General features: G+C 46.6%; 1 protein-coding gene across 3 annotated transcripts in view; it reads left to right on the top strand.

The window, feature by feature from the left end:
• Nucleotides 1–1,734, top strand: part of rspo2 (R-spondin 2) — a 153,912-nt gene extending 152,178 nt beyond the window's left edge. For all 3 annotated transcript variants that reach the window (XM_078539674.1, XM_078539671.1, XM_078539670.1), the window contains one exon: nt 965–1,734. In XM_078539674.1, coding sequence (XP_078395800.1) covers nt 965–1,083 — 119 coding nt within the window. In that variant the 3' untranslated portion in view covers nt 1,084–1,734. The remainder of the gene's footprint in view (nt 1–964) is intronic.
• Nucleotides 1,735–24,427: the final 22,693 nt, after the last annotated feature.

Raw genomic sequence — 24,427 nt, 5'->3', positions numbered from 1 at the left:
TCCAGTGCCTCCTCGCGTCCCAGTGATGCTGCTTTTAGTCCCCACTTAGCTCCTGACCTGCTGCTTTGGACTTGGCTGTTTACCTAAGCTCCGGCACTGTGGCTTGTCACTGCCTGTAGCTGGAGAGGAATAGAAATAAATATAGAAAGTGATGGCCAGAGAAGGGGAAGCATCTCAGGATGTAGTTACACCAGCAATTTAGTATGGGTACTAAAGTTACCGTGAGTCAGACTTGGCCCATTCATTGGTTGTGTTTAAGGTTATGCCAATCAGATTGGACACGTTTGTAACACATGGTGCATGCCTTAGCCACCCGAAACAGAGGGGTCACAGTTTGGCCCTTAGTAAATGGGCCAATGAGGCATCGGATGTAGGAAGGTGAAAAGTTGGCTTTGATTGCCAACCTTCAACATCCAGTGGGTCTCTAGTCTTCCTTGAAGAACAGAACTGATTTCGCTACAGCTGAATGCTCTCCTGACTGTATTTTGGCTAAAAATTATTCTTCTATTGAATCATACTCAGGATACAGGTGAGGCCAGCATTTGTTGCCCATACCTAATTGCCCTTGAGAAGGCTGCCTTGAACTGCTGCAGTCCATGTGGTGTAGGTACACCCACAGTGCTGTTAGGGAGGGAGTTCCAGGATTTCGACCCAGCGACAGTGAAGGAACGGCGATATATTTCCAAGTCAGGATGGCGAGTGACTTGGAGGGGAACTTCCAGGTGGTGGTGTTCCCATCTACCTGCTGCCCTTGTCCTTCTAGGTGGTAGTTGTGGGTTTGGAAGGTGTTGTCATAGAAACACCTTGACCAGATGGAGCTTGACTTATTCCTTTGAGATACAGAGAGTAGGAACTTTAAATTTGATTTATATTCTAGCTGGTTTCCTGCGTGCTTGTTGGAGATCCACGATTTGCCTGCAAGAAAGTATAACCCTTCTAATTATTTATCTTTTTTTTTTTGCAGAGCGAAAGCAGAAGAAATCAAAAGGCAAGGGTGACAACAAGAGGAAGAGGAAGAGGGCCAGACCCAGAGGTCACAAACAATATGTCGTCCTTCAAGCTACAGAGAACACTGACCAGTAAAAGGACAAACCCATTTATTTACAAAAAGTGCATCAAGACCCTCCACCCTCCTCCACACCACACACTCGGCAGGGCTGCTGTTTTTGACAATATCAGTGGCAAGAAACGAGAGAGAGATAGAGAGAGAGAGAGAGAGAGAGAGTGCACGGGCTTTGTTTTATTTAGACATTTTTTTTGTTGTTTCCCCCATTTGACCTGAACGGAATGAGTTCAGCACGTTGATGATTTTTCACAAAGGCTGGTGGAGATAGATTGGTTCGGAAAGCTGCCGTTAAAATGATAACTTAGATAAAACAACAGCAACACAGGAAAACCCCCATAAAACCCCTGCTTGAATAGCTGCAGAAACGTGGAGAATGGGACTTGTTCCGTCTATTTATATGAAAGAAGACATTCTAACACAGGAAGAGGACTGTTCATTTAAGGCGTTTATGTTTTCTTTTATCATACATTCCAAAAAGACCGTCCCCAGATGTATGACGACAAGCGGAGCTACAATGTGTAATCTTCAGCACAAGTTCTATTGACAGGCGCTGAAATAAAATGCTTTAAAGGCTGTAACTGTATAACTACAAGCAATGAATATCTCCTCGTTGCTTGACTGGCATGTACACCGTGCTGAGTCTACCCATAATAAACGTATTTACTGTACATGTAAGCATCTTAATGTGTCGACAATCTGCTTCATCAGAGTTCGTACTGGTTTCTTCCTCCCCTACCTCCCTTCCCGTGCACATTTGCATTTGTGGAGCTATAGTGGCACATATCAAGAAATACAGAAATAATAGTTTGAACCCTGATTTAACCCCTAATGAATGTTTAATAACCAAACCTGTTGTATGTTCCATCTCTCAACAGCTAATGCAGAAATGACATTAGTTTGTGTATAACCAGTTTTATTCGCAGTGCTTTAAAATGTCTACTCCATGCTTCAGCTCTAGCTTCCAGCTTCTCCTTTGTTTACTATACTCTGAGTCTACACCCAGGCTTAACCAATCAAACACAATGAGCATTAGTAGTAAACAGACTCATATAATGAAACAAAACAATTGAACACTGCATCTTTTCCCCCTTGTAAAACTACAGACCTTATTTTAAATTAAACCATCCTAAACAACAAATCATCCTGAACAACAAACATATGCACATCGAATCATTTCTTAGAGTTCAGCGTGTCTATTTTCTCTAAGCACAGAAATAGTCCTTGAGATTTGAAGGTCCCTGACTAGGAATTTGAGGTTGTGGTTCTGCATGATCAACATGGTGAGGGGGATGATCAACATCACAGTCACTCATCAGTAAAGGAAATATATCTTAATAATCACTGTCTTCAAAATACCCTGGTCTACTCACTATCCAGCATCTTGCATTCCACTTCTTGTTGCCTTCCAACAGATTAGCATTGGTACCAAGCAACCACGTGATCTGCTTTGGTCCGACTGGAGATGATGTGAGTTTGTGGTTGTGATTTGTCTGCTTCATGCAAACCGACTTCAAATTGTGGTTTCCTTGTGCTTGTTAAGTTCGGCTGGCTTCCTTTGAGATAGAGTGTGGGGTAGATCGATATATGTGAAGTAGGATATGAATGGAATGTTCAAAAGTTTTCCCCTCTGAGATGCTAGTCCTCAGACTGTCCGTTATGACCCTGTAGCATCGTTTGATGCCACCAGTCAATTGCAGGTTGTATTGCGATGTCAGATGGGGCTGAATCCCTAGCTTGGTGGAAACTCTAAACTGAACGGAAACAAGTGTCAGCCCATTGTCGGTAGTGCTAGTCTCCAGCCAACTCCATTTTGTAAACCACTTGTCTAGGATGTCAATGACTGAAGTGGTAGTTATGCAATTTCTGGCCATTTGCTGTGTAGATCATGAACAACATGCAAAAAAACATTGATTCCTAGGGGCTGTTTGCACTTCTCCAAGAATATTGATTGGAGTTGTCGCCACGGTTTTGTTGGCTATGGGGCCGGTTGTATAGATGCAAGACACAGTTTAACAGATTGTTCACTGAGTGTACGAGCTACACAATTTCTAATGAACTCTCCTATGCAGTGATCTATTCCTGGCCACCAGTCTGCTTCACACTATTGTTGTTTCACCTTAACAACACTCGGATAACCTTCACGGATAAGATGCAATTCACGTTACCGTGATGCTTTGGGATAACTGCTCGAATTCCATGTGTAATACAGTGATCACCAAACAACGAGAACCTATTCCTTGCTCTCTAATATGGGATCAGCTCTTCCTGTGTTTTGAGCCCACTTGGTTTTTAGGTCCTGGTATATTTTCTACAGCATGCTGTCTGTCACCCATTCTGTATTCAACTCCTCTCGCGTAACAAGATTCACAGTTGTGTGTGACATCACTGTGATCCCATAGTCATTGATGTTGCAAGTCATTCCACTATCGCTAACGCTGTTTGTGTTAGTATTTTATAAGTATTGTCAACTACTCGATTGTGTGAACCCCCAGGATACTCGACTCTGAAGTTGTACTGATGAAGACTATCTGACCCTCTGTGCGTAGAGGTCGATGACCTGACATGCTAACAATGTAGTCAGTGCTTGGTGATCGGTGTGGAGAGTGAATTTTCTACCATGGCGATGCACATGCCAATGTTTGCAAGCCTAGAGGCTTCCCATTCTCCAGTAGAGTATTTACATTCAGTTTCCAACAACAGGTATAATGCATAAGAGGCTAGTTATTCACTTCCTCCAATGTACTTGAGTACAGCTTCAACTGCATTTCATAACCCCATCTGCTGTTATGTACATTTCTGAATGTGGGTTGAAATGCGCGAGGACTGGCAGAGATACTATCTACACTTTTAACGTATCAAATACTGCTTGCTGTGCGATTGCCCATTCCCATTGTGCATCTTTGTGCAGTAGCTCCTGAAGAGGCTCCAAGATACCTGTGTACTTGGGAAAGAATTTGTGATAAAAGTTGGTATTACTGAGGAACAATGCCAACTGTCCCACGTTAGATGAGGTCAGGGGTGCATGTGTGACTTTGATGTTGACATGTGTAGGCTTTACTCCAGCTGCTGTCACCACGCGCACTAGCAAGTCAATTTCAGATGCCACGAATGTGTATTGTCCTTGAACATCAAATTGTGTGGTGTGAGTTGAGTGAGTACCGCTGATAATCGTTGATCATGTCCTGTTTCATTCCTTCCATGGACAATGACATCAGGTAGGTTGAGTGTTTCCTCAAGACTGTAAAAACTATCTTCTGGAATGTCCCATGGGTTGAAATGCACCTTCACAAGTAATAAAAGCTGTAAGATAGTGGTTTAGCTCTGCTGGTGCTATCTGAAGATAGCTCCATCGCACGTCAAGCTTTGTGAAGACGGGAGTCATGAAATGATGCTGATAGTTCTTGGGCCACAGGAAGTGGACCCTTGTCTAGAACGTTAGCTTTATTGACTGCCTTCAGGTTGACACGTGATAATTGCCATTTTTCTGTTGCGCAATGACTAGAATTTATATCCACGGTGATGAATCGAGTTGATTTTCTCAATGATACAGTCTGTTTTTAATTGTTTCAGCTCCTGTGACCCTTTGGCATAGATTGTGATTGCAAACAGCAACCATCTGAAATTTTGTGGAACTGGTGGGATTGATGTGTTGACACGAGGAGCATGACAGTAACCCTTAAACTCCCCAAACCCGGTGAATAATGAAGGATACTGGCTTGTGTGTAGTCTGTGTCACTGATCATGTTAATGTGTGCCCCAGTGTCATCCTCAAGTTTGAATCCAGGCCTATCGATAGGGTTTACCCCCATAAATCTTCTGCATTTAGCTACATAAGTTTACATCTTCCTAGGGTGGCATTTTTGTTGTGCGGACTGGGCCTGTGCTTGCTCCCAAAACCGGAATAATTGGCTGATCATCCGCTTGAAGAGCGTCTGTTGCAGAAATGTGAGAAAGTTGCAAAAAAATGCCAGTGGTAAAGTTTGCCAGTCAAAACGGGCACTTTGTCACTTCTGATCAACATTGGCGCAACTGAGATGCTGTGATCCTCAACTGAGCATTCCTTAAAATGACCTGGTGCATCACCCTTCCTGATGGTATACACAAGCTGTACCTCACTCTCAGGAAGCAGACTCCTTCACTGTCGAACCAATGAAGTCCTCTTCTTTTACCTATACACCTTTGTGAAGTGGTTCCCTTTTAAACATGAGTTATGCTTTTTTTCCTTTTGAGCTGAACATGGTGAAGTGACCAATGAGCACTTCCACAATTTAGACACGGGTTCGATGGTATCTGATGGGGCACATGCTGATGGGACTGTTGAGGTTTCTTTGTCCATAACCCTTGCACTTGTGCTGGTCGGGCAAACTGTGTCTGCAACCCTGAGTCTGAGGATCTTAATCCCACACCAAGTTGCTTTGGTAAGAGCCTCTTTCTTTTAACTTTTCCAACAGAATACAAAAGACTTATTCTAAACCTCTGACTCGGTAGAGGAATGTGTTTGGATTTGGGGCCTTTCGTGGCTACCTGAACTTTAATGGAACCTGGCTTTTGAGTTTTCCTGAGACAGGTTAATTAGCCTCTCAGTGAGTAACATCAAGCTAGCGCAAGACAAAAATATTTGAGGTAGTTGTACAGAGAAGAACGCCGGTGAAATCAGCAGCGTGACCCAGAACCAGAGTGATGCTGCAGTGTTGAAAGTTAGGTTGGAGGAAGGAAAAATTGCAGGGATATTGGGAAAGAGCAGGAAAGCGGGATTAACTGGAATAGAGCCAGCATGGACTTGATGCGTTGAATAGCCTGTGCTGTACTTTTCCAATGATGATACCAAAAACTCTGACTGAACACAAGCCCTGGCACATTGATCTCCCAGCAAGATGTGTTTGGTTATCCCTAAGAAAATTTGCATTTATTGCTCTTTGTTCTTCCTCCTCCTCAAGATTTAAATCTGTTTTGATGCATGTGAGTTGATCAAGGTCTCTGTGACCCACTTGGTTAATAATGACTTTGATAAAAGGTAAGGACATTCAGTCAGATGGGATATTGCACCTGGAAAATTAGATCCAGACTGAAGACAATAAGCAATAACACATGGTGCAATTGTTTTTGTCAAACCTTTCATGTTTATTCATTCGGACCATTTAAATACAACCTAACGTTCGATGAGCAAAGATCTTAATGAGTTTTATTGCTGAATTCCTATTGAGGGCTGACATTTAAAAAATATACATTTTTAATGAAGTCGCATATATGGAGACTACAATAGTGTAGTGGTTATACTGCTGGACTAGTAATGCAGAGGTCTGGACTAATGGTTCCACGATTGTGGTAGCAATTTCTACTGTAGCAGCCTGAACATTTGAATTTAGTTCTGGAATGAAGAACTGCTTCTGGTTCAAAAGGTCGTGAAGCTGTTGGATTTTGGTTCCTGCTGGTATCTTTGAGGGGAGTAAACCTGCTGTCCTCACCTGGTCTGGACCTATATGTGACTCCAGTCCCACACCAGCGTGGCTGAATCTTAACTGGCCTCGGACGTGGCCAAGCAAGTTAGCAAGACACCAAGTTATGTCAAACCTGCTGTCGGTGCTTTGAGAAGGTGGCTCACCTCCAGCTTAGGGCAACCAAGGATGGACAATAATTACCTATCTTGCCAGTGATACCCGCAGCCCAAAACCGAAAAGGAATTACACATGAATTCAGGGGGGACAACTTCAAGGAATTAACAGGGGATATAATGTATTCTCAAGTTTTGGCATCTTATTGATAAGTAGGTTTTTGTTGAAAGAGTAGCGTTCAGGTTTTAATGTATCTCCTGTTTCTGCATGAAAAATTCGAAGCTGAAGAGAGCAGTACAGCACACCAATTAGCCATTTACTAAAATATAACCAAGTAATGTCCATTATGTAAGTTATATGTGGGTCAGCTGTAGCTGAGTGGAGTTAGAAGATTGCAACCTCAAGCCCCACTCCAAAGAGCTGAGCACAAAATCAAGGCTGCCCCTCCAGTGAAGTGCTGAGGGAGTGCGGCACTGTCGCAGGAGCAGCGCTGAGGGAGTGCGACACTGTCGCAGGAGCAGCGCTGAGGGAGCGCGGCACTGTCGCAGGAGCAGCGCTGAGGGAGTGCGGCACTGTCGCAGGAGCAGCGCTGAGGGAGCGCGGCACTGTCGCAGGAGCAGCGCTGAGGGAGTGCGGCACTGTCACAGGAGCAGCGCTGAGGGAGCGCGGCACTGTCGCAGGAGCAGCGCTGAGGGAGCGCGGCACTGTCGCAGGAGCAGCGCTGAGGGAGCGCGGCACTGTCGCAGGAGCAGCGCTGAGGGAGCGCGGCACTGTCGCAGGAGCAGCGCTGAGGGAGCGCGGCACTGTCGCAGGAGCAGCGCTGAGGGAGCGCGGCACTGTCGCAGGAGCAGCGCTGAGGGAGCGCGGCACTGTCGCAGGAGCAGCGCTGAGGGAGCGCGGCACTGTCGCAGGAGCAGCGCTGAGGGAGCGCGGCACTGTCGCAGGAGCAGCGCTGAGGGAGCGCGGCACTGTCGCAGGAGCAGCGCTGAGGGAGCGCGGCACTGTCGCAGGAGCAGCGCTGAGGGAGCGCGGCACTGTCGCAGGAGCAGCGCTGAGGGAGCGCGGCACTGTCGCAGGAGCAGCGCTGAGGGAGCGCGGCACTGTCGCAGGAGCAGCGCTGAGGGAGCGCGGCACTGTCGCAGGAGCAGCGCTGAGGGAGCGCGGCACTGTCGCAGGGGCAGCGCTGAGGGAGCGCGGCACTGTCGCAGGAGCAGCGCTGAGGGAGCGCGGCACTGTCGTAAGAGCAGCGCTGAGGGAGTGCGGCACTGTCGCAGGAGCAGCGCTGAGGGAGCGCGGCACTGTCGCAGGAGCAGCGCTGAGGGAGTGCGGCACTGTCGCAGGGGCAGCGCTGAGGGAGCGCGGCACTGTCACAGGAGCAGCGCTGAGGGAGTGCGGCACTGTCGGAGGAGCAGCGCTGAGGGAGTGCGGCACATTTGCATGAGCAGCGCTGAGGGAGTGCGGCACTGTCGCAAGAGCAGCGCTGAGGGAGTGCGGCACTGTCGCAGGAGCAGCGCTGAGGGAGTGCGGCACTGTCGCAGGAGCAGCGCTGAGGGAGTGTGGCACTGTCGCAGGGGCAGCGCTGAGGGAGCGCGGCACTATCGCAGGAGCAGCGCTGAGGGAGCGTGGCACTGTCGCAGGAGCAGCGCTGAGGGAGCGCGGCACTGTCGCAGGAGCAGCGCTGAGGGAGCGCGGCACTGTCGCAGGGGAAGCGCTGAGGGAGTGCGGCACTGTCGCAGGAGCAGCGCTGAGGGAGCGCGGCACTGTCGCAGGAGCAGCGCTGAGGGAGCGCGGCACTGTCGCAGGAGCAGCGCTGAGGGAGCGCGGCACTGTCGCAGGGGCAGCGCTGAGGGAGCGCGGCACTGTCGCAGGAGCAGCGCTGAGGGAGCGCGGCACTGTCGCAGGAGCAGCGCTGAGGGAGTGCGGCACTGTCGCAGGTGCTGTCTTTCCATTTGTGGACCTGGATTACAAAAAAAAGCCATTCAAGAACAAATGATGGAAAACTAAATGGAAAGTGGCATTGGTAATCTTTTCCTTCTGTTCTGACCATACCAGATGTGCATTGATGGCTCTGCCCTTCAATAAGTAGATTGATTCTTATGCAATTAGGAATTAAATTTGAATCTTTATTTTGTTAGCATTTTTCAATAGCATGTTCAAAATAAGATGAGACAGCAGGAAATTCCCAAAAATCCTGGGCATTGAGAAACTTAAACAAAACCTTTTTGAGATCTTGCACTGTTTTTAAAGTTTAATTTGTAGCATAATGACTGTAGCAGTTTCTTTGCTCCTGTTTCCATCCCAAAGGGAGGATAATGGAAATCACAATCACTCGGAGTTTCCCTGGTGCTTCTGGTGAAGTTGCGATGAGGGAGTTGTCACTACTTTGAGCTAACTCCAGCCCAGCCAATGCTAAGGCAGCTTTATTTTCTTTTCTTTAAAAGAAACCTAGGTGAAGTAACCCAACTCCCAAATTACAGGACACAACCAAGTTTGATTAAAGTACGAAACGATGTAAATAGAGTTTAGCAGCGTAGGCAACGCTACGGTTTGATTTATAAAAAAGGTAAAAATCTTAGGACTGAGGGAAACCTGTGGGACACAGGAAAGCGATAAGCTAGGCGAATATTAGAGGCAAAACGAGTCAACAATTTAAGACCGAGATTAATTGCAATTTCTTTAATTGTGGATATTCAGAATTCCCAATATCCAAACTCAGCAGGGCCATTTGAACTTGGTGCTGAGTTCAAACAGATCCCTTTTTCACTGGAATGAAGGCTTTATCCTGTAGTGGAGATGTAAATGCTCATCAAGGGGTTGGCTCAGGTCTGTAGAAATGTAAAGCTGTGAAGTCATTTAAAACCCCAACCCTTTTAAAATGAAAATAAAACAGTCTGCCCATGTCCGTGAGGGAAATAAATCTCAAGCTGTGAATTTATTTATATCCCAAGTCCTGTATTTTATTTTAAAAACATGGCCTACCTGTGCTAGAATTGAAAAAGATCTGTTCTAGCAATTGCAATAGTTGTTTGTTAACATTACCCCAAGTGCCAGTGTTATATCATTATTAATAGTTGACTGCTTTCCATAACCTTAAAATATCCCACCAAGGAGAGTTGACAGTTTCTTCAGAAGTTATTAAAGGATTAGCTGTCTTTGGGAGGTTATGAATTCAAGTCTGTTTTGATAAGTGGTTAAGTACTCAAAGGGCACTTAGCATTTTGAATGGGCTTTCATGAATGGGAGGTTTTTTTCATATATTGTGAAGGCTGTAAGAGGGATTTAAACCTTTATTTTGGCCCATATCTTCCAATCAGGATTGTAAACCCTGTTTCTGACCCTAATCAGACAAAAAACGTATACTTGTCCTCCTCCGATTTTTCTGAGTGATCCTCCGAGGAAGGATCCTTCACATCTGACCCAGTGCAGCAAATGCCATAGGGAGCAGTGCAGAGAATCCACCTGGAAGCCAAGGCCCTTTATTTGGCACTAACTGCCATATTCTGGTAAGTAAAGAATTCCAATGTCCCAAAGCTGCTTTGAAAATGGCTATGGAGAGAAGGTAAAGGGGGCAGGGTGGCAGCTGGATGAGGTGAGTGGGGTGGGGTGAGTCAGATTGGGTTGGGGGCAGTCAGGTCAGGTTGGGGGATCGATGGAGGGACAGGGGAGGGTCGGCCAGAGTGAATGTTTGGGGTAGGGAGGTGGATGTCAGTTCTGTAGTTACCCAGGTGTTAGACTAGGTTTTAATTTAACATTTTCTGGGTAATTATTCTGGTAAGTAAGTCTTGAATTGAACCCCAGTGTCCACAGCTTTTTTGGAGACTGTGTTCCAGATTTCCACTCCTGAATTGTCCCTGAATAGCTTGGCTCTAACTGTTCTGAATTCCCCCAACAGAGAAAATAGTCTCTTTTTGACCCTATTTTAAAATTTAAACACCTCGACCAGATCACCTCCAACGTCTGGCCTGAAAGTCGTGCAAGCCAAGATTAGGCCACCTGTTCTCACGAGTTAACCCTTACAGCCCTGGAATCATTCTGAGCTGCAGTGGGCTTTGTTAACAGTGAGATCAAAGGCAAAGTGATTTATTAGTGTCTTCTCAAATCGGATTCTGTTTCGGTTTGTTGATACTTCCCCAGTGGCTTTTAGTTTTAAATGTTTACAAATTTTCTTTTCATTTTCTGTTTGAAAGTTGTGCTCTGAGATTGGAATCTGTGGCATTGCCAGGGTCTGTTTGCTGTGGTACTGCCAGGGTCTGTTTTCTGTGGCATTGCCAGGGTCTGTTTGCTGTGGCAATGCCAGGGTCTGTTTGCTGTGGCATTGCCAGGGTCTGTTTGCTGTGGCAATGCCAGGGTCTGTTTGCTGTGGCATTGCCAGGGTCTGTTTGCTGTGGCAATGCCAGGGTCTGTTTGCTGTGGCAATGCCAGGGTCTGTTTGCTGTGGCAATGCCAGGGTCTGTTTGCTGTGGCAATGCCAGGGTCTGTTTGCTGTGGCAATGCCAGGGTCTGTTTGCTGTGGCAATGCCAGGGTCTGTTTGCTGTGGTGTGGATGTTCTGAATAAATCAGGGGGTGGCTGGAAATGACAGTTGTGGCAAATGTACAGGATTTTAAGCAGATGTGCAAAGAACTGCTTTTTTAAAAACAATTCTCTTCATTATTGAAGGTGAACAAAGGGAAGCTTGTGTTCAAAATGATTTGTTTTGAATGAATGTCCATCTTGCTAATATATCGAGGAGAAATTGTAGGAACTCTACTATTTAATTTAATATGGTTGCAATTAGTGGTACATGCGTTGGAATGCCTTGTAATCAATCTATGATCGGCTATGTTTAATGACTTTGTTGTATGTCAAAGTGGGTGGGGGGGGAGAGTTTTCTTTGGCTATACCTTTGAGCGTCTGCTACAGATGTCTTGCTCTTATGCCATGATAAAAGGTTATGGGATCAGGACATAAGTGACATCAGATCAGGTGAGTTTGCCCCAGGATTTTCCAGAGCAATAGAGTGCCTGATCCCTGGTGTTTATTGTTTGTGAGAGGTCTCCGGCAATAATTGGGATTCAGTCCCACTTCCAATCCCAATCCATTGGGTGCCTGAGAGGTCTGTAACCATGGGCCAATAGAGAAAACCAGCAGCAGCTGATGTCTCCATCGCAGCTCTAACCTTGCCCTTATTTCTCCTTCTCACTACCCACCCCACACCCCTACTCTTTATTGTTACCTCTTTCTCTGCTTTTCTTCCTTTCTCTGTCTCTTTCTTTGCCTTTCAACTCTTTCCCCGCTCTCAGTTTGTTGCACTCTCACCCCTGAGTCAGAGGCTTGTGGGTTCAAGTCCCACAGATTTGAGTACAAAGTCGAGGCTGGCACTCCAGTGCAGTACAGAGGGAATGCTGCACTGTCAGAGGTGCTGTCTTTCACAGGAGACATTAAAGCATCTCAGGTGGACATAAGAGATCCCATGGGCCTAGTTGAAGAAGCACAGGGCAGTTCTTCTGACAATGAAAGGTCAGTGGCCTGAAATGTCCACTCTGGCTATTTCTCCACAAGTGTCACCAGACCTGCTGAGTGTTTCCAGCATTTTCTGCTTTGAGTTTTCCCTGATGTCCTGGCCAATATTTATCCCTCAACCAACATTACTAAAACAGAGGCAGGGAGGCGATGGTGAAGTGGTATTGTCGCTGGACAAGTAATCCAGAGACCCAGGGTAATGTTCTGGGCACCTGGGTCCACAGCAAATGGTGGAATTTGAATTCAATAAAAATCTGGAATTAAAAGTCTAATGATGACCATGAAACCGTTGTCAATTATTGTAAAAACCCATCTGGTTCACTAGTATCCTTTAGGGAAGGAAATCTGCCGTCCTTACCTGGTCTGGTCTACATGTGACTCCAGACACACAACAATGTGGTTGATTCTTAACTGCCCTCTGAAATGGCCCAGCAACCGCTCAGCTGTAACAATCCGCTACAAAGTCACTAAAAAGGAATGAAACCGGACGGACCACCCGGCATTGACCTAGGCACCGGAAACAACAATGGCAAATCGGCCCTATCAACACTGCAAACTCCTCCTTACTAACATCTGGGGGCTAGTGCCAAAATTGGGAGAGCTGTCTCACAGACTAGTCAAGAAACAGCCTGACATAGTCATCCTCACAGAATCATACCTTACAGACAACATCCCAGACACCACCATCACCATCCCAGGGTGTGTCCTGTCCCACAGGCAGGACAGACCCAGCAGAGGGGGTGGCACAGTGGTATACAGTTGGTGGGGGAGTTACCCTGGGAGTTGTCAACATCTCTCCGGACCCCATGAAGTTTCATGGCATGAGGTCAAACATGGGGAAGGAAACCTCCTGCTGATTACCAGGTACCGCCCTCCCTCAGCTGATGAATCAGTGCTCCTCCATGTTGAACACCATTTAGAGGAAGCACTGAGGGCAACAAGGGTGCAGAATGTACTCTGGGTGGGGACTTCAATGTCCATCACAAAGAGTGGCTCGGTAGCACCACTACTGACCGAGCTGGCCGAGTCCTAAATGACATAGCTGCTAGACTGGGTCTACGGCAGGTAGTGAGGGAACCAACAAGAGGGAGAAACATACTCAACCTCATACTCACCAACCTGCCTACCGCAGATGCATCTGTACATGACAGTATTGGTAGGAGTGACCACCGCACAGTCCTTGTGGAGATGAAGTCCTGCCTCCATCGTGTTGTGTGGCACTATCACCATGCTAAATGGGATAGATTTCGAGCAGATCCACCAACTCAAGGCTGGGCAACCATGAGGCGCTGTGGGCCATCAGCAGCAGCAGAATTGTACTCAAAACACAATCTATAACCTCATGGCCCAGCATATCCCCCACTCTACTATTACCATCAAACCAGGGGATCAACCCTGGTTCAATGAAGAGTGCAGGAGGGCATGCCAGGAACAGCACCAGGCATACCTAAAAATGAGGTGTCAACCTGGTGAAGCTATAACACAGGACTACTTGCGTGCCAAACAGCATAAGCAGCAAGTGATAGATAGAGCTAAGCGATCCCACAACCAACGGATCAGACCTAAGCTCTGCACTCCTGCCATATCCAGTTGTGAATGGTGTTGGACAATTAAACAACTCACTGGAGGAGGGGGATCCACAAATATCATCATCCTCAATGAAGGAGAAATCCAGAACATCAATAAAAAGATGAGGCTGAAGCATTTGCTACAATCTTCAGTCAGAAGTGCCGAGTGGATGATCCACCTCGGCCTCCTCCGGAGGTTCCCAGCATCACAGGTGCCAGTCTTCAACCAATTCGATTCACTCCACGTGATGTCAAGAAACGGCTGAAGGCACTGGATACTGCAAAGGCTATGGGCTCTGACAATATTCCGGCAATAGTACTGAAGACTTGTGCTCCAGAACTTGTGGCTAATTGGAAAATTGCCGAAGTATGTTCTATTCACAAAAAGCAGGACAAATCCAACCTGGCCAATTACCGCCCCATCATCCTACTCTCAATCATCAGTAATTTAATGGAAGGTGTCATCAACAGTGCTATCCAGTGGCACTTGCTTAGCAATAACCTGCTCACTGATGCCCAGTTTGGGTTCCGCCAAGGCCACTCAGCTCCTGAGCTCATAACAGCCTTGGTTCAAACATGGACAAAAGAGCTGAACTCCTGAGGTGAGGTGAGAGTGACTGCCCTTGACATCAAGGTCGCTTTTGACCAAGTATAGAATCAAGGAGCCTTAGCAAAACTGGAGTCAATGGGAATCAGGGGGAAACTCTCTGCTGGTTCAAGTCATACCCAGCACAAAGGAAAGTGGTTGTGGTTGTTGAAGGTCAGTCATCTCAGCTCCAGGACATCACTGCAGGAATTCCTCAGGGTAGTGTCCTCAGCCCAACCATCTTCAGCTACATCATCAATGATCTTCCCTCCATCATAAGGTCAGAAGTGGGGGTGTTCGCTGATGATTACACAATATTCACCATTCGCAACTCTTCAGATACTGAAGCAGTCCATGTCCAAATACAGCAAGACCTGGACAATATCCAGGCTTGGGCTGACAAGTGGCAAGTCACATTTGCTCTACACAAGTGCCAGGCAATGACCATCCCCAACAAGAGAGAATCTAACCATCTCCCCTTGACATTCAATGGCATTAACATCACTGAATCCCCCAATATCCTGGGGGTTACCATTGACCAGGAACTGAACTGGACTAGCTATATAAATGCTGTGGCTCCAAGAGCAGGTCGGGGGCTACGGGTGTGATGAGTAACTCACCTCCTGGCTCCCCAAAGTCTGTCCACCATCTACAAGGCACAAGTCAGGAGTGTGATGGAATTCTCCCCACTTGCCTGGATGAGTGCAGCTCCCACAACACTCAAGAAGCTCGACACTGTCCAGGACAAAGCAGCCCGCTTGATTGGCACCACATCCACAAACATTCACTCCCTCCACCACCGACGCACAGTAGCAGCAGTGTGTGTACCATCTACAAGATGCACTGCAGGAATTCACCAAGGCTCCTTAGACAGCACCTTCCAAACCCACGACCACTACCATCTAGAAGGACAAGGGCAACAGATAGATGGGAACACCACTACCTGGAAGTTCCCCTCCAAATCACTCACCATCCTGACTTGGAAATATATATCGCCGTTCCTTCACTGTCGCTGGGTCAAAATCCTGGAACTCCCTCCCTAACAGCACTGTGGGTGTACCTACACCACATGGACTGCAGCGGTTCAAGAAGGCAGCTCACCACCACCTGCTCAAGGGCAACTAGGGATGGGCAATAATTGCTGGCCCAGCCAGCGAAGCCCACATCCCGTGAATGAATAAAAAAAATTATCTGCTCGTTTATCTTATTGCTCTTTGTGGGATCTTGCTGCGTACAAAATGGTTGCCACATTTCCTACATTAGACTAGACTTCTAAATTTTTATTGTCTGTAAATTGCTTTGGGATGACCTGAGATTGTGAAAGGTGCTATAGAAATGCAAGTCATTCCTTTTTCTCTCTCATTCCTTTTCTTTCTTATCCGGCCCTGTTCCTTTTCTCTTTCTCTCCACTTTTTTCTTTCTCTCTCTCCCTTGCTGCCCCTCACTGTCCTCTTTCTGACCCCTCTTTCTTTCTGACCCCTGTCTCTCTCTCTTTCTGACCCCTGTCTCTCTCTCTCTCTCTCTTTCTGACCCCTGTCTCCTCTCTCTCTCTCTCTGTCTCTCTCTCTGTCTCTCTCTCTCTCTTTCTGACCCCTGTCTCTCTCTCTCTTTCTGACCTCTGTCTTTCTCTCTCTCTCTTTCTGACCCCTGTCTCTTTCTCTCTCTCTCTCTGTCTCTCTCTCTCTGTCTCTCTCTCTCTTTCTGACCCCTGTCATTTCTCTGCTCTTGGTTTAATTTCTGCCTACTTGCCCTTTCTTTTCTCTCTTCCCTTCTCTTCCTCTCCCTTGCTACTTTTCCTTCTCTCATCACATTACTAATTCTTTCCACTATTAGTTGTTCCGCTTTTGGGATTTGCCTCAGAGAATGAGAAAATCGGAACCTAGTAGCAGGAGTAGACCATGCGTCCCTTCAAGCGTGCTTCACCTTTCAATACTATCATAGTTGATCTGGTTGTGCCTTAATTCCACTTTCCCCTCTGCCACTCCCATAACACCTGACTCCCTGGTCTATCAAAATTCTGTCTAACTCAGCCTTGAATGAATTCAATGACCCAGCCTCCTCTTCCCTAGATAGCAGTGAATTCCACAGACTAATGACTCTCCGAGAAAAATTCTCCTCACCTGTGTCTTAAAAGGGAGACCTCTTATTTTTAAACTGTGTCCCTTGGTTCTAGTCTCCCCCACAACAGGAAACATCTTTTCAATGCCCACTGTATCGAGCCCCTGCACAATCTTATATGTTTCAGTAAGATTACCTCTCGTTCTTCTAAACACCAACGGGTACAGGCCCAGCCTGTTCAACCTTTCTTCATAAGATAAACCCTTCATCCCAGGAATGAGTCGAGTGAACCTTCTCTGAACTGTTCCTAATGTAATTATAAACTTATTTCAAATAAGGAAACCTTAACCTGTGCACAGTATTCCACACGCAGTCTCACCAAGGCCCCTCTACAGCTGCAGTAAAACTTCCCTACTTTTATAATCCATTCCTCTTGCAATAAACACCAACATTCCATTCGCCTTCCTCATCGCTTGCTGTACCATCACTTTTTGTGATTTATGTAACAGGACACCCGGAAGTGTAGCATTGCCATGCTCATTGCCCACATACTGCCCATGGTCAGTTAAACCCAGGTCTGAGCAGGTAACTATAGTATTAAATTGTTTGGTGTTTGATTGTGTGTTTGCTGACTGCTTACTGTGTAGGATCAGTTATGTCTGGGTGTGGTGACTTAGAGGGAGAGACAGACCTGAGGCTTTGCTGCTGTAAGAGCAGACACTCTAAAGCATTGTGAATAAAGCTCCTGCACACACACACACACACAAACTGGTGTATCATGTCCGCTTATCTCCGTGGTATAAAACACAACAGTGACAAGTGGCTTTATGGTCAACTCAAGACCACTTGTCTAGTCAGTGCATTACTGATTTTTGTGGGAATATTAACAGAAATAGAATACGCTAATTTGATTCAGAGCAGCAGCCAGCTGAGTTTGATTGTCCCAGGATGATTTGGTTGGTGAGCACATACGTGTCCTTCAGAGATGAATAATGAATAAAAGAGTTCCCAATGAATCATGGCTGCGGTTGGAGTGAAAGCTGATCGGCTGTGTAGTTGTTTTGCCAAGTTGTCAAAGTCTGATTTTGATTAGACACAATAGGTGAACTGTGTCAATCAATAGGTTGCTAATCTTCACCTGGAGCCAATGAAAAACCGTCATCTTCTTCTCCGTGTGGATAAACAAATAAGCAAAGCAATGTTTGCTTTCACGATTGATGGACAATGTCAGTCAATCTTATCTGGAAAACTGGAAGAAAATGCCTTTAGGAGCAACTTGCATAATCTCATCAGGAGGTCCTGGGACTGGCATTGTGGGCAGTATTGTCCCTATTGAGGCAAATACAAGAGCTCAGTAGATTGTTCAATGTTACTGTCTCAAATCCAACCCCCACCCCAAATAAACTGCATCCTCCTCCAAACAAAACCTGCTAGTTCTCCCTTTAAAACCTGCCAGAAGTGCATACAGTCCCAGTAAGCTGGCATCAAGAGTCTGTGACCAGCTCTTCTGATCCTTGCTCTGCATTCCTGTCCCAAATAATTATTGTCATTATAAATATGGTGGTGGAGGCTTTGGAAGCCTATCCTGAGGCAGATCCAGCTTGGTGTTTTGTGTTTTCCTGCTGATGGTTGGTGTCTCTTTGCCTGTGTAGCATTCTATCAATTATTTGGGGGTTGAGTTAGGACCTTTGCTGTTACTTTTACTCAACCTTGCTCAACGTGCTGCTTAGCAACCAAGATGTGGGTTTCCCTACAGGACAATCATTATTTTTCAAGGTAGCAAGAGGGGGATGCAGACATGCAAGACTTGAGGTTGGAAACTCTTTAGGGTCGGGCACGCCTTCTCTACCCATGGACATAGTCTCCAGCTCTTACATACCAGGAAAGCCTCCTTAGATTTCTCTGATGGCTTCTGCTTCAACCAGGAGGTAATTGGGCAAATATACCAACTGTTCACTGAAGACCTGTGGCCTACTTCTGTCAGGAGAGCCAGTCCACACCAACCCAGGTTGCCTTAAACCTCTTTGCATCTGGATCTTTCCAGGCAGCATCAAGTGGCCTATATCACAATAATCAATACTGCCTGAGGTGGTCAGTGATGCTATTCTCAGGAGGTTGCATAATTCATTTCCTTCCGAAGAGAAGCAAAGAGAAAGGGAGAGAATTATCCAGATCTGTTAGCTGGTAGGCTTCCCACGGGTGCAGCGATCAATGAAGGGAACTCGCACCACTCAAAACCACTGAAGCAAATCTCCCCTATTTTATGAAGATGGGGGGTTTCTTTTCCATTAATGTCACTCCCATTGGTGTGTGAGAGTAATCACTTGATTCCACATAATATAACCTATATAACATACCCCTATGTAATATATCCTACATGCGAATATATCCTTCTAGGTACTCAGGATCGTGTGACAATCCACCATTGCAGCCTTCATGACTCAAGGCCATGTATTAGGATGGCCCATCGATAACTTCAACAAAGATGCAAACAGTCCAACTCCATCAAACTTGTCGTCTCATTTATAAAATCAAAAAACTGCGGATGCTGGAAATCCAAAACAAAAACAGAAACACCTGGAAAAACTCAGCATCGTCGGAGAAGAGCACGGTTGATGTTTCGATTCTCCCCCCCACACCCCTTAAACCAGCTTATATTTCACCCCTTTCCTATTTCTACTTAGTTCTGTTGAAGGGTCATGAGGACTCGAAACGTCAACTTTGCTCTTCTCCGCCGATGCTGCCAGACCTGCTGAGTTTTTCCAGGCATTTCTGTTTTTATTTTGTCGTCTCATTTCATAATTGTAATCACCTTGTCAAGGGCAATTAGGGATGGGCAACAAATGCTGGCCTTGTCACATCTCATGGATGAATACAAAGAAACACTTTTATCACATGGTCCTATAATCTGCATTGTTCTAATAAAACAGACCCAATTTTCATGTCATTCTTCATATTCATTGCATCAGAGTAAAGTTCTATTTGGACCTGTTGCCATCTCCACTGTCTTCAGTGATGGCTATATTTGATTGCAAATATTTGTTCTGCTAAAAATGCTCATTCAATGGGGATAAAAGCCACATTTAAAATGGTGACCACAAGCTTAATTCCCATATGGTCAACATTTCTAAAAACATGTCTGTTTGTATTGATTTGGTAAGAAATATTTGTTTCATCTTTCCTGACCTAGAGAAACATGCTGGGGCAAGGCTGTGAATTTTAACTTTTATTCCAGTTTTGGATGTTTTTAAAAAAAAAGGTTCTTCAGCTCCAGCAAAGGTTGGAGGTTGTGGATTACATTTCTATGGCACTTCTGATGACCTCAGGATGTCCCAAAACCCTTTACAGCCAATTTAAGAGTGATTGTAATGTAGGAAAGGCAGGAATCAATTTGTGCACAGCAAGCTCCCATTAGCAGCAATGTCATAATGACCAGATAATCTGTTTTTGAGTGATGTTGGTTGAGGGATATATGTTGGCCAGGGCACCGGGCGGAATTCCCCTGCCTGTTGGATCTTTTAGGGGCAGCCTGAGAGGGCAGACCAGGCTTTGCTTTAGCATCTCATCCAAAGCCAGCACCTCTTAGTGCTGCACTCGGAATGCTAGCCTGGGTCCTGTGCTCAAGTCTCTGGAGTGACACTTTAACCCACAACTGACTCAGAGGTAAGAGTGCTACCCACTGAATCACACTGACCCTGGAGCACTGAAGCACTCTTTGCGTTCACTGTGGACCCTATGAAAAATAATTAAAATATCATCAAATAGTAATTAAAATAGGCCACCAATCGAATATGAGATTTGGTCATTCATGCAGAATCACAGAAATTGTTACAGTGCAGAAGGAGGCCATTTGGCCCATCGTGTCTGCACTAGCTCTCCGAATGAGCAATTCACCTAGCGTCCTTCTCCCTGTAACCCTGCACATTCCTCTTTTCAGATTACAGCCGAATTCTCTTTTAAATACTTTGACTGAACCTGCGTCCACCACACTCTCAGGCAGTGCATTCCAGACCTTAACCACCCACTGCGTGAAAAGGTTTACAGGTTCAGGTACTAGCAGCTTCATGGTCTTATCCTATAGAATTATCTAAGCTGGTCCTATCTGTGGACCATCGTTTCTGGACGAGTTCTATTGTTTATTTCAGACACTCTTAATTGTCTCAGAATCTATAGCTTGTGCTCTGGTAATGCAGAGCAATTTGGTTTAAGTGCGTCTTTGGTGGCTGCATTTTAACTTGAATCAATGGAAAATTAACAGGAACAGTTCAGTTTCCTGGGAGGGGTGAGTGGTGGGTGGTGCGTGGGTGGGTCGGGTGAGTGGGGTGGGTGGTGTGGGTGGTGGGAGGGGTGGGTGGGGTGGGTGGGAGTGGGTGGTGGGTGGGGTGGGTGGTGGGTGGGGTGGGTGGATGGGTGGTGGGTGGGAGGGGTGGGTGGTGGGTGTTGTGAGTTGGGTGGGTGGGTGGTGTGGATGGGGTGGGTGGGTGGTGGGTGATGTGAGTTGGGTGGGTGGTGGGTGGTGTGGGTTGGGTGGGTGGGGTGGGTGGGGTGGTGGGTGGGGTGGGTGGGTGGTGTGGGAGTGGTGGGTGGGTGGTGTGGGTGGGAGGGGTGGGTGGGTGGTGTGGGTTGGGTGGGTGGTGGGTGGCACAGTGGTTACTGCTGCTGCCTCACAGCTGCAGGGACCCGGCTTCGGTCCTGACCCCGGGGTGGAGTTTGAATGTTCTCCCCGTGTCCATGTGGGTTCCTGCCGGGTGCTCTGGTTTCCTCTCACCGTACAAAGAGGTGCTGGTTAGTTGGATTGGCTACGGTAAATTGCCCCCCCCGGGTGTGTGTCTATGGTGTCAGCGTGTGCCCTGTGATGGACTGGCGTCCCGTCCTGGGTGTACCCCACCTAGTGCCCATTGCCTGTCGGGATAGGCTCCGACTCCTGGCAATCCTGAATCGGATGAAGCGGATCTGGAAAAGTGAGTGAGTGAGTTTCCTGGGGATGTTCCGCTTAAACATTGAAAAGTCGATTTATCAGCCGATGGAGAATGTTCAGAGGCATCAAAGGGAGCTCGGGTCAGATTCTATCAGGAGGAACTGGGTTCAGCTCAGGACACTGCACCTCAGCAAGGAGACCTCAGTGTAAAGTCACCAGAATGATTCCGGGGCTTAAAGGGTTAAATTATGAGGACAGTTTACATAGACAAGGCTTGTATTCCCTGGAATAAAGAAGACTAAGGGGTGATCTAATTAAGATGATTAAAGGATTTGCTAGGGCAGTTAGAGAGAAATTATTCCCTCTGGTGAAGGGAGCCCAGAACAAAGGGGTAGGATCTTAAAATTAGATCCAGGCTGTTCAGGGATCATGTCAGGAAGCACTTCCTCACACGGAGAGTGGAAATCCCCAACCTTCTTCCCCCTAAAAGCTGTTGATGCTGGAGGTCTCAAGAGGCAGAATGGCCTCCTCCTGGTTCTATGTTCCCTGTTGGAAGTTTCCGGGAGTTTTCACAGCCACCTGTGAATGGGGAGGAGCAAAGCCCCCTGTGTCGGAGGGGTTGCACAGTGAGGCGTACCAAACAGAAACTCCACCTCTTTAAATCTAACAGGCTATCTGTCCCATCAGCCATTTGCCAAATTGTAATAATATCACTGACATGTGTAAGACTGAATGGATCTTTATGTAACTATAGGGGCACATGGTACTCCCTCAGTTAGTGAGCAGCATGGTACAGACGGTATAACTCTGTGCGACTGCCTTGTACATTCTGAATATCATTCCCTTCCAGCATTTACTCTCTGTTTATAACCAGATGTGTGGCTCAGAAATTATCAATAACCCTGGGAAAGCTTTGCAAAGCAATCAAATCCTGGTCTCAATGCACTTGTTGTGAGTTCCATCACTTGGGCCCAAAAGCAATCAGAAGGCTCTGTGATAATATCATTAATAAAACAAAACCTGCTGACAATCTCCTCAAGCCACTTAAATCACTGGCAGCACATACGCAGAAAACATTCACTTTGAACTGTGTTTCCATTGGGTGGATGAAGCTATAAATGTGAATTGTTACTATGGATTAGGGAATGGGGGCACGTTCTCAGTGTTGGAGAGAAGTTCCTGGATATAATCCTAGAATACACATATTCCTGATATAATGCAGAGTATGCATACTCCTGATATGACCCTAGAATACACACAGTCCAATCCACCATCGACAAGGCACAAGTCAGAAGTGTGACGGAATACTCTCCACGTGAGAAAGCTCTTGAAGGGGCTACTCAATGGGCCGATTCTTCACCTGTTACAGGGACATCAGAGCAGTTTCAGGATCCCAACTCCACATGAGTCAGAAGGGCACGGACAGTTGGAACATCCAGGAGGCAGCCGATTAAAGTGGGTGAGTGGGTTCCCAAAGTGGAAATGCCGGACATCCCTGGGCAATGCAAGTCGGCAGCCTTCACTACATTAGCAATCTCTGTGGAGTGGATGCGAGGTTCAATGCATTGAACTGCCAGAGAAATCCAACTCCATGAGTCTTCACTCAGTGGCCAGGCTGCGATATGAGCAGGCAGCAGCTCTTCAACAATCTCACAAGTGACGAGGCTCCAAGCTCCCGCTGTGACAGCACCTCCGCACCTCCTCTCACTTAATGGCGAGAGGACCCAGCTGTGGTGGGTGGGGACGTGTGTGCACCCGCTCGCAAGATTTCAGCTGCAGCGAAGATGATGGGCTGATTTCCAGTCACTAGTGGGTGAGCAGCTGCTGCACAGGGACCTTGCCTCTCGGACGATCTTCTGGAGGTGCAGACCCAGCAGGGAGATGACCCCACACACACACTGTATACATTTCCAATCACCCCCCTCTTGGGGCTGGCAATTAGTCCCATGTCCCTGCCCCTTCCCCAGAATCCTGCAAATTTCTCCTCTCCAGGCATTTATCCAATTCCCTTTTGGAAGTTGCTATTGAATCTGCTTCCACCGCCCTTTCAGGCAGCGCTTTTCGGATCACAACAACTCACTGCGTGAAACAAATTCTCCTCATCTCTCCCTCTGGTTCTTTTACCAAATACTTTTACATCTGTGTCCTTCGCTTGCCAACCCTTACCACCAATGGAAACAGTATCTCCTCATTTACCCCTTCATGATTTTGAACATTTCTATCAAATCTCCCCTTCACCTCCTCTGCTCTAAGGAGAACAACCCCAGCATCTCTCATCTCTCTCTCTCAATTATATAACCTCTCAGTCAAGATATCCCCCCCATTTCTTTTTAACAGACAGGATATTGTTCAGCAGAAACCCACTCTTTGTGTTTTTTTGGTTCCTCTGCTCTTGGCTGTTCTGAAGGCCCTGCAGTAGCTTTTTGGGATGCTCTCCATCTCACACTCACCTTGATTTTCTCCCTATTGTCAATCAGCACCAAGCTGTAATTAGACAGCCCACACTCGTACACTGTTGGTGGATTGAGACTGAAGCTTCTTCAAAGCAACCACACTGTCAATAGTGGCTTCTTATAAACACAGCGAGCTCATAGCTCCCAAAACATCTGGCAGTACCAATGGATAAACTGAAGTTTTGCAAAACATCACAGTCCTTACAGAAAAAAAATAATAAAAGGGTAAGCACCCTGTCTTCAAATACATTTGGCAATAAGTTTACCTCAAGCAAGCTGGCTAACTGTCCCCAAACAGTGCCACAATCATAATTATTACTACCGAGTTCCCAAACAATAGTTTGACTGTCTCATTTGGGGTTTCTCATGACGCCCTTGGTTTTATTATTAGAGCTGTGATGCTTTCCAGTTTTTTAGTCTTTTCTATTTTCCTCCCTCGCAGCATCTGCCATTTGGAGGAAGGTATTAAACAAATAATGCAAGACCCTGAATAAAAACTACCTCCCTCCCTCCCCCGGAGATTCCAACCCTAACCTTAACCCTAACAAGACATTGCTGGTGGGCCTAATCCTGACTACAACGTTCAAAATAAAATCAAGCACTCAAAAGGTACAGATGGGTCCCAATAGCTAGTGCAACTAGAACCTTAAGGGCCAATTTCCCTGGGGGTCCATTGCTGTTGGCTGTTCTGTGTGGGCAGCTCAATAGAATGGTACTGTTAGAAT

Source organism: Cetorhinus maximus, chromosome 4 (assembly GCF_964194155.1).
Source record: "Cetorhinus maximus chromosome 4, sCetMax3.hap1.1, whole genome shotgun sequence".
In the NCBI taxonomy this organism is placed as follows: Eukaryota; Metazoa; Chordata; class Chondrichthyes; order Lamniformes; family Cetorhinidae; genus Cetorhinus; species Cetorhinus maximus.
The sequence above is the reverse complement of the archived record's forward strand: the minus strand, read 5'-3'. Positions and strand labels throughout refer to the sequence as shown.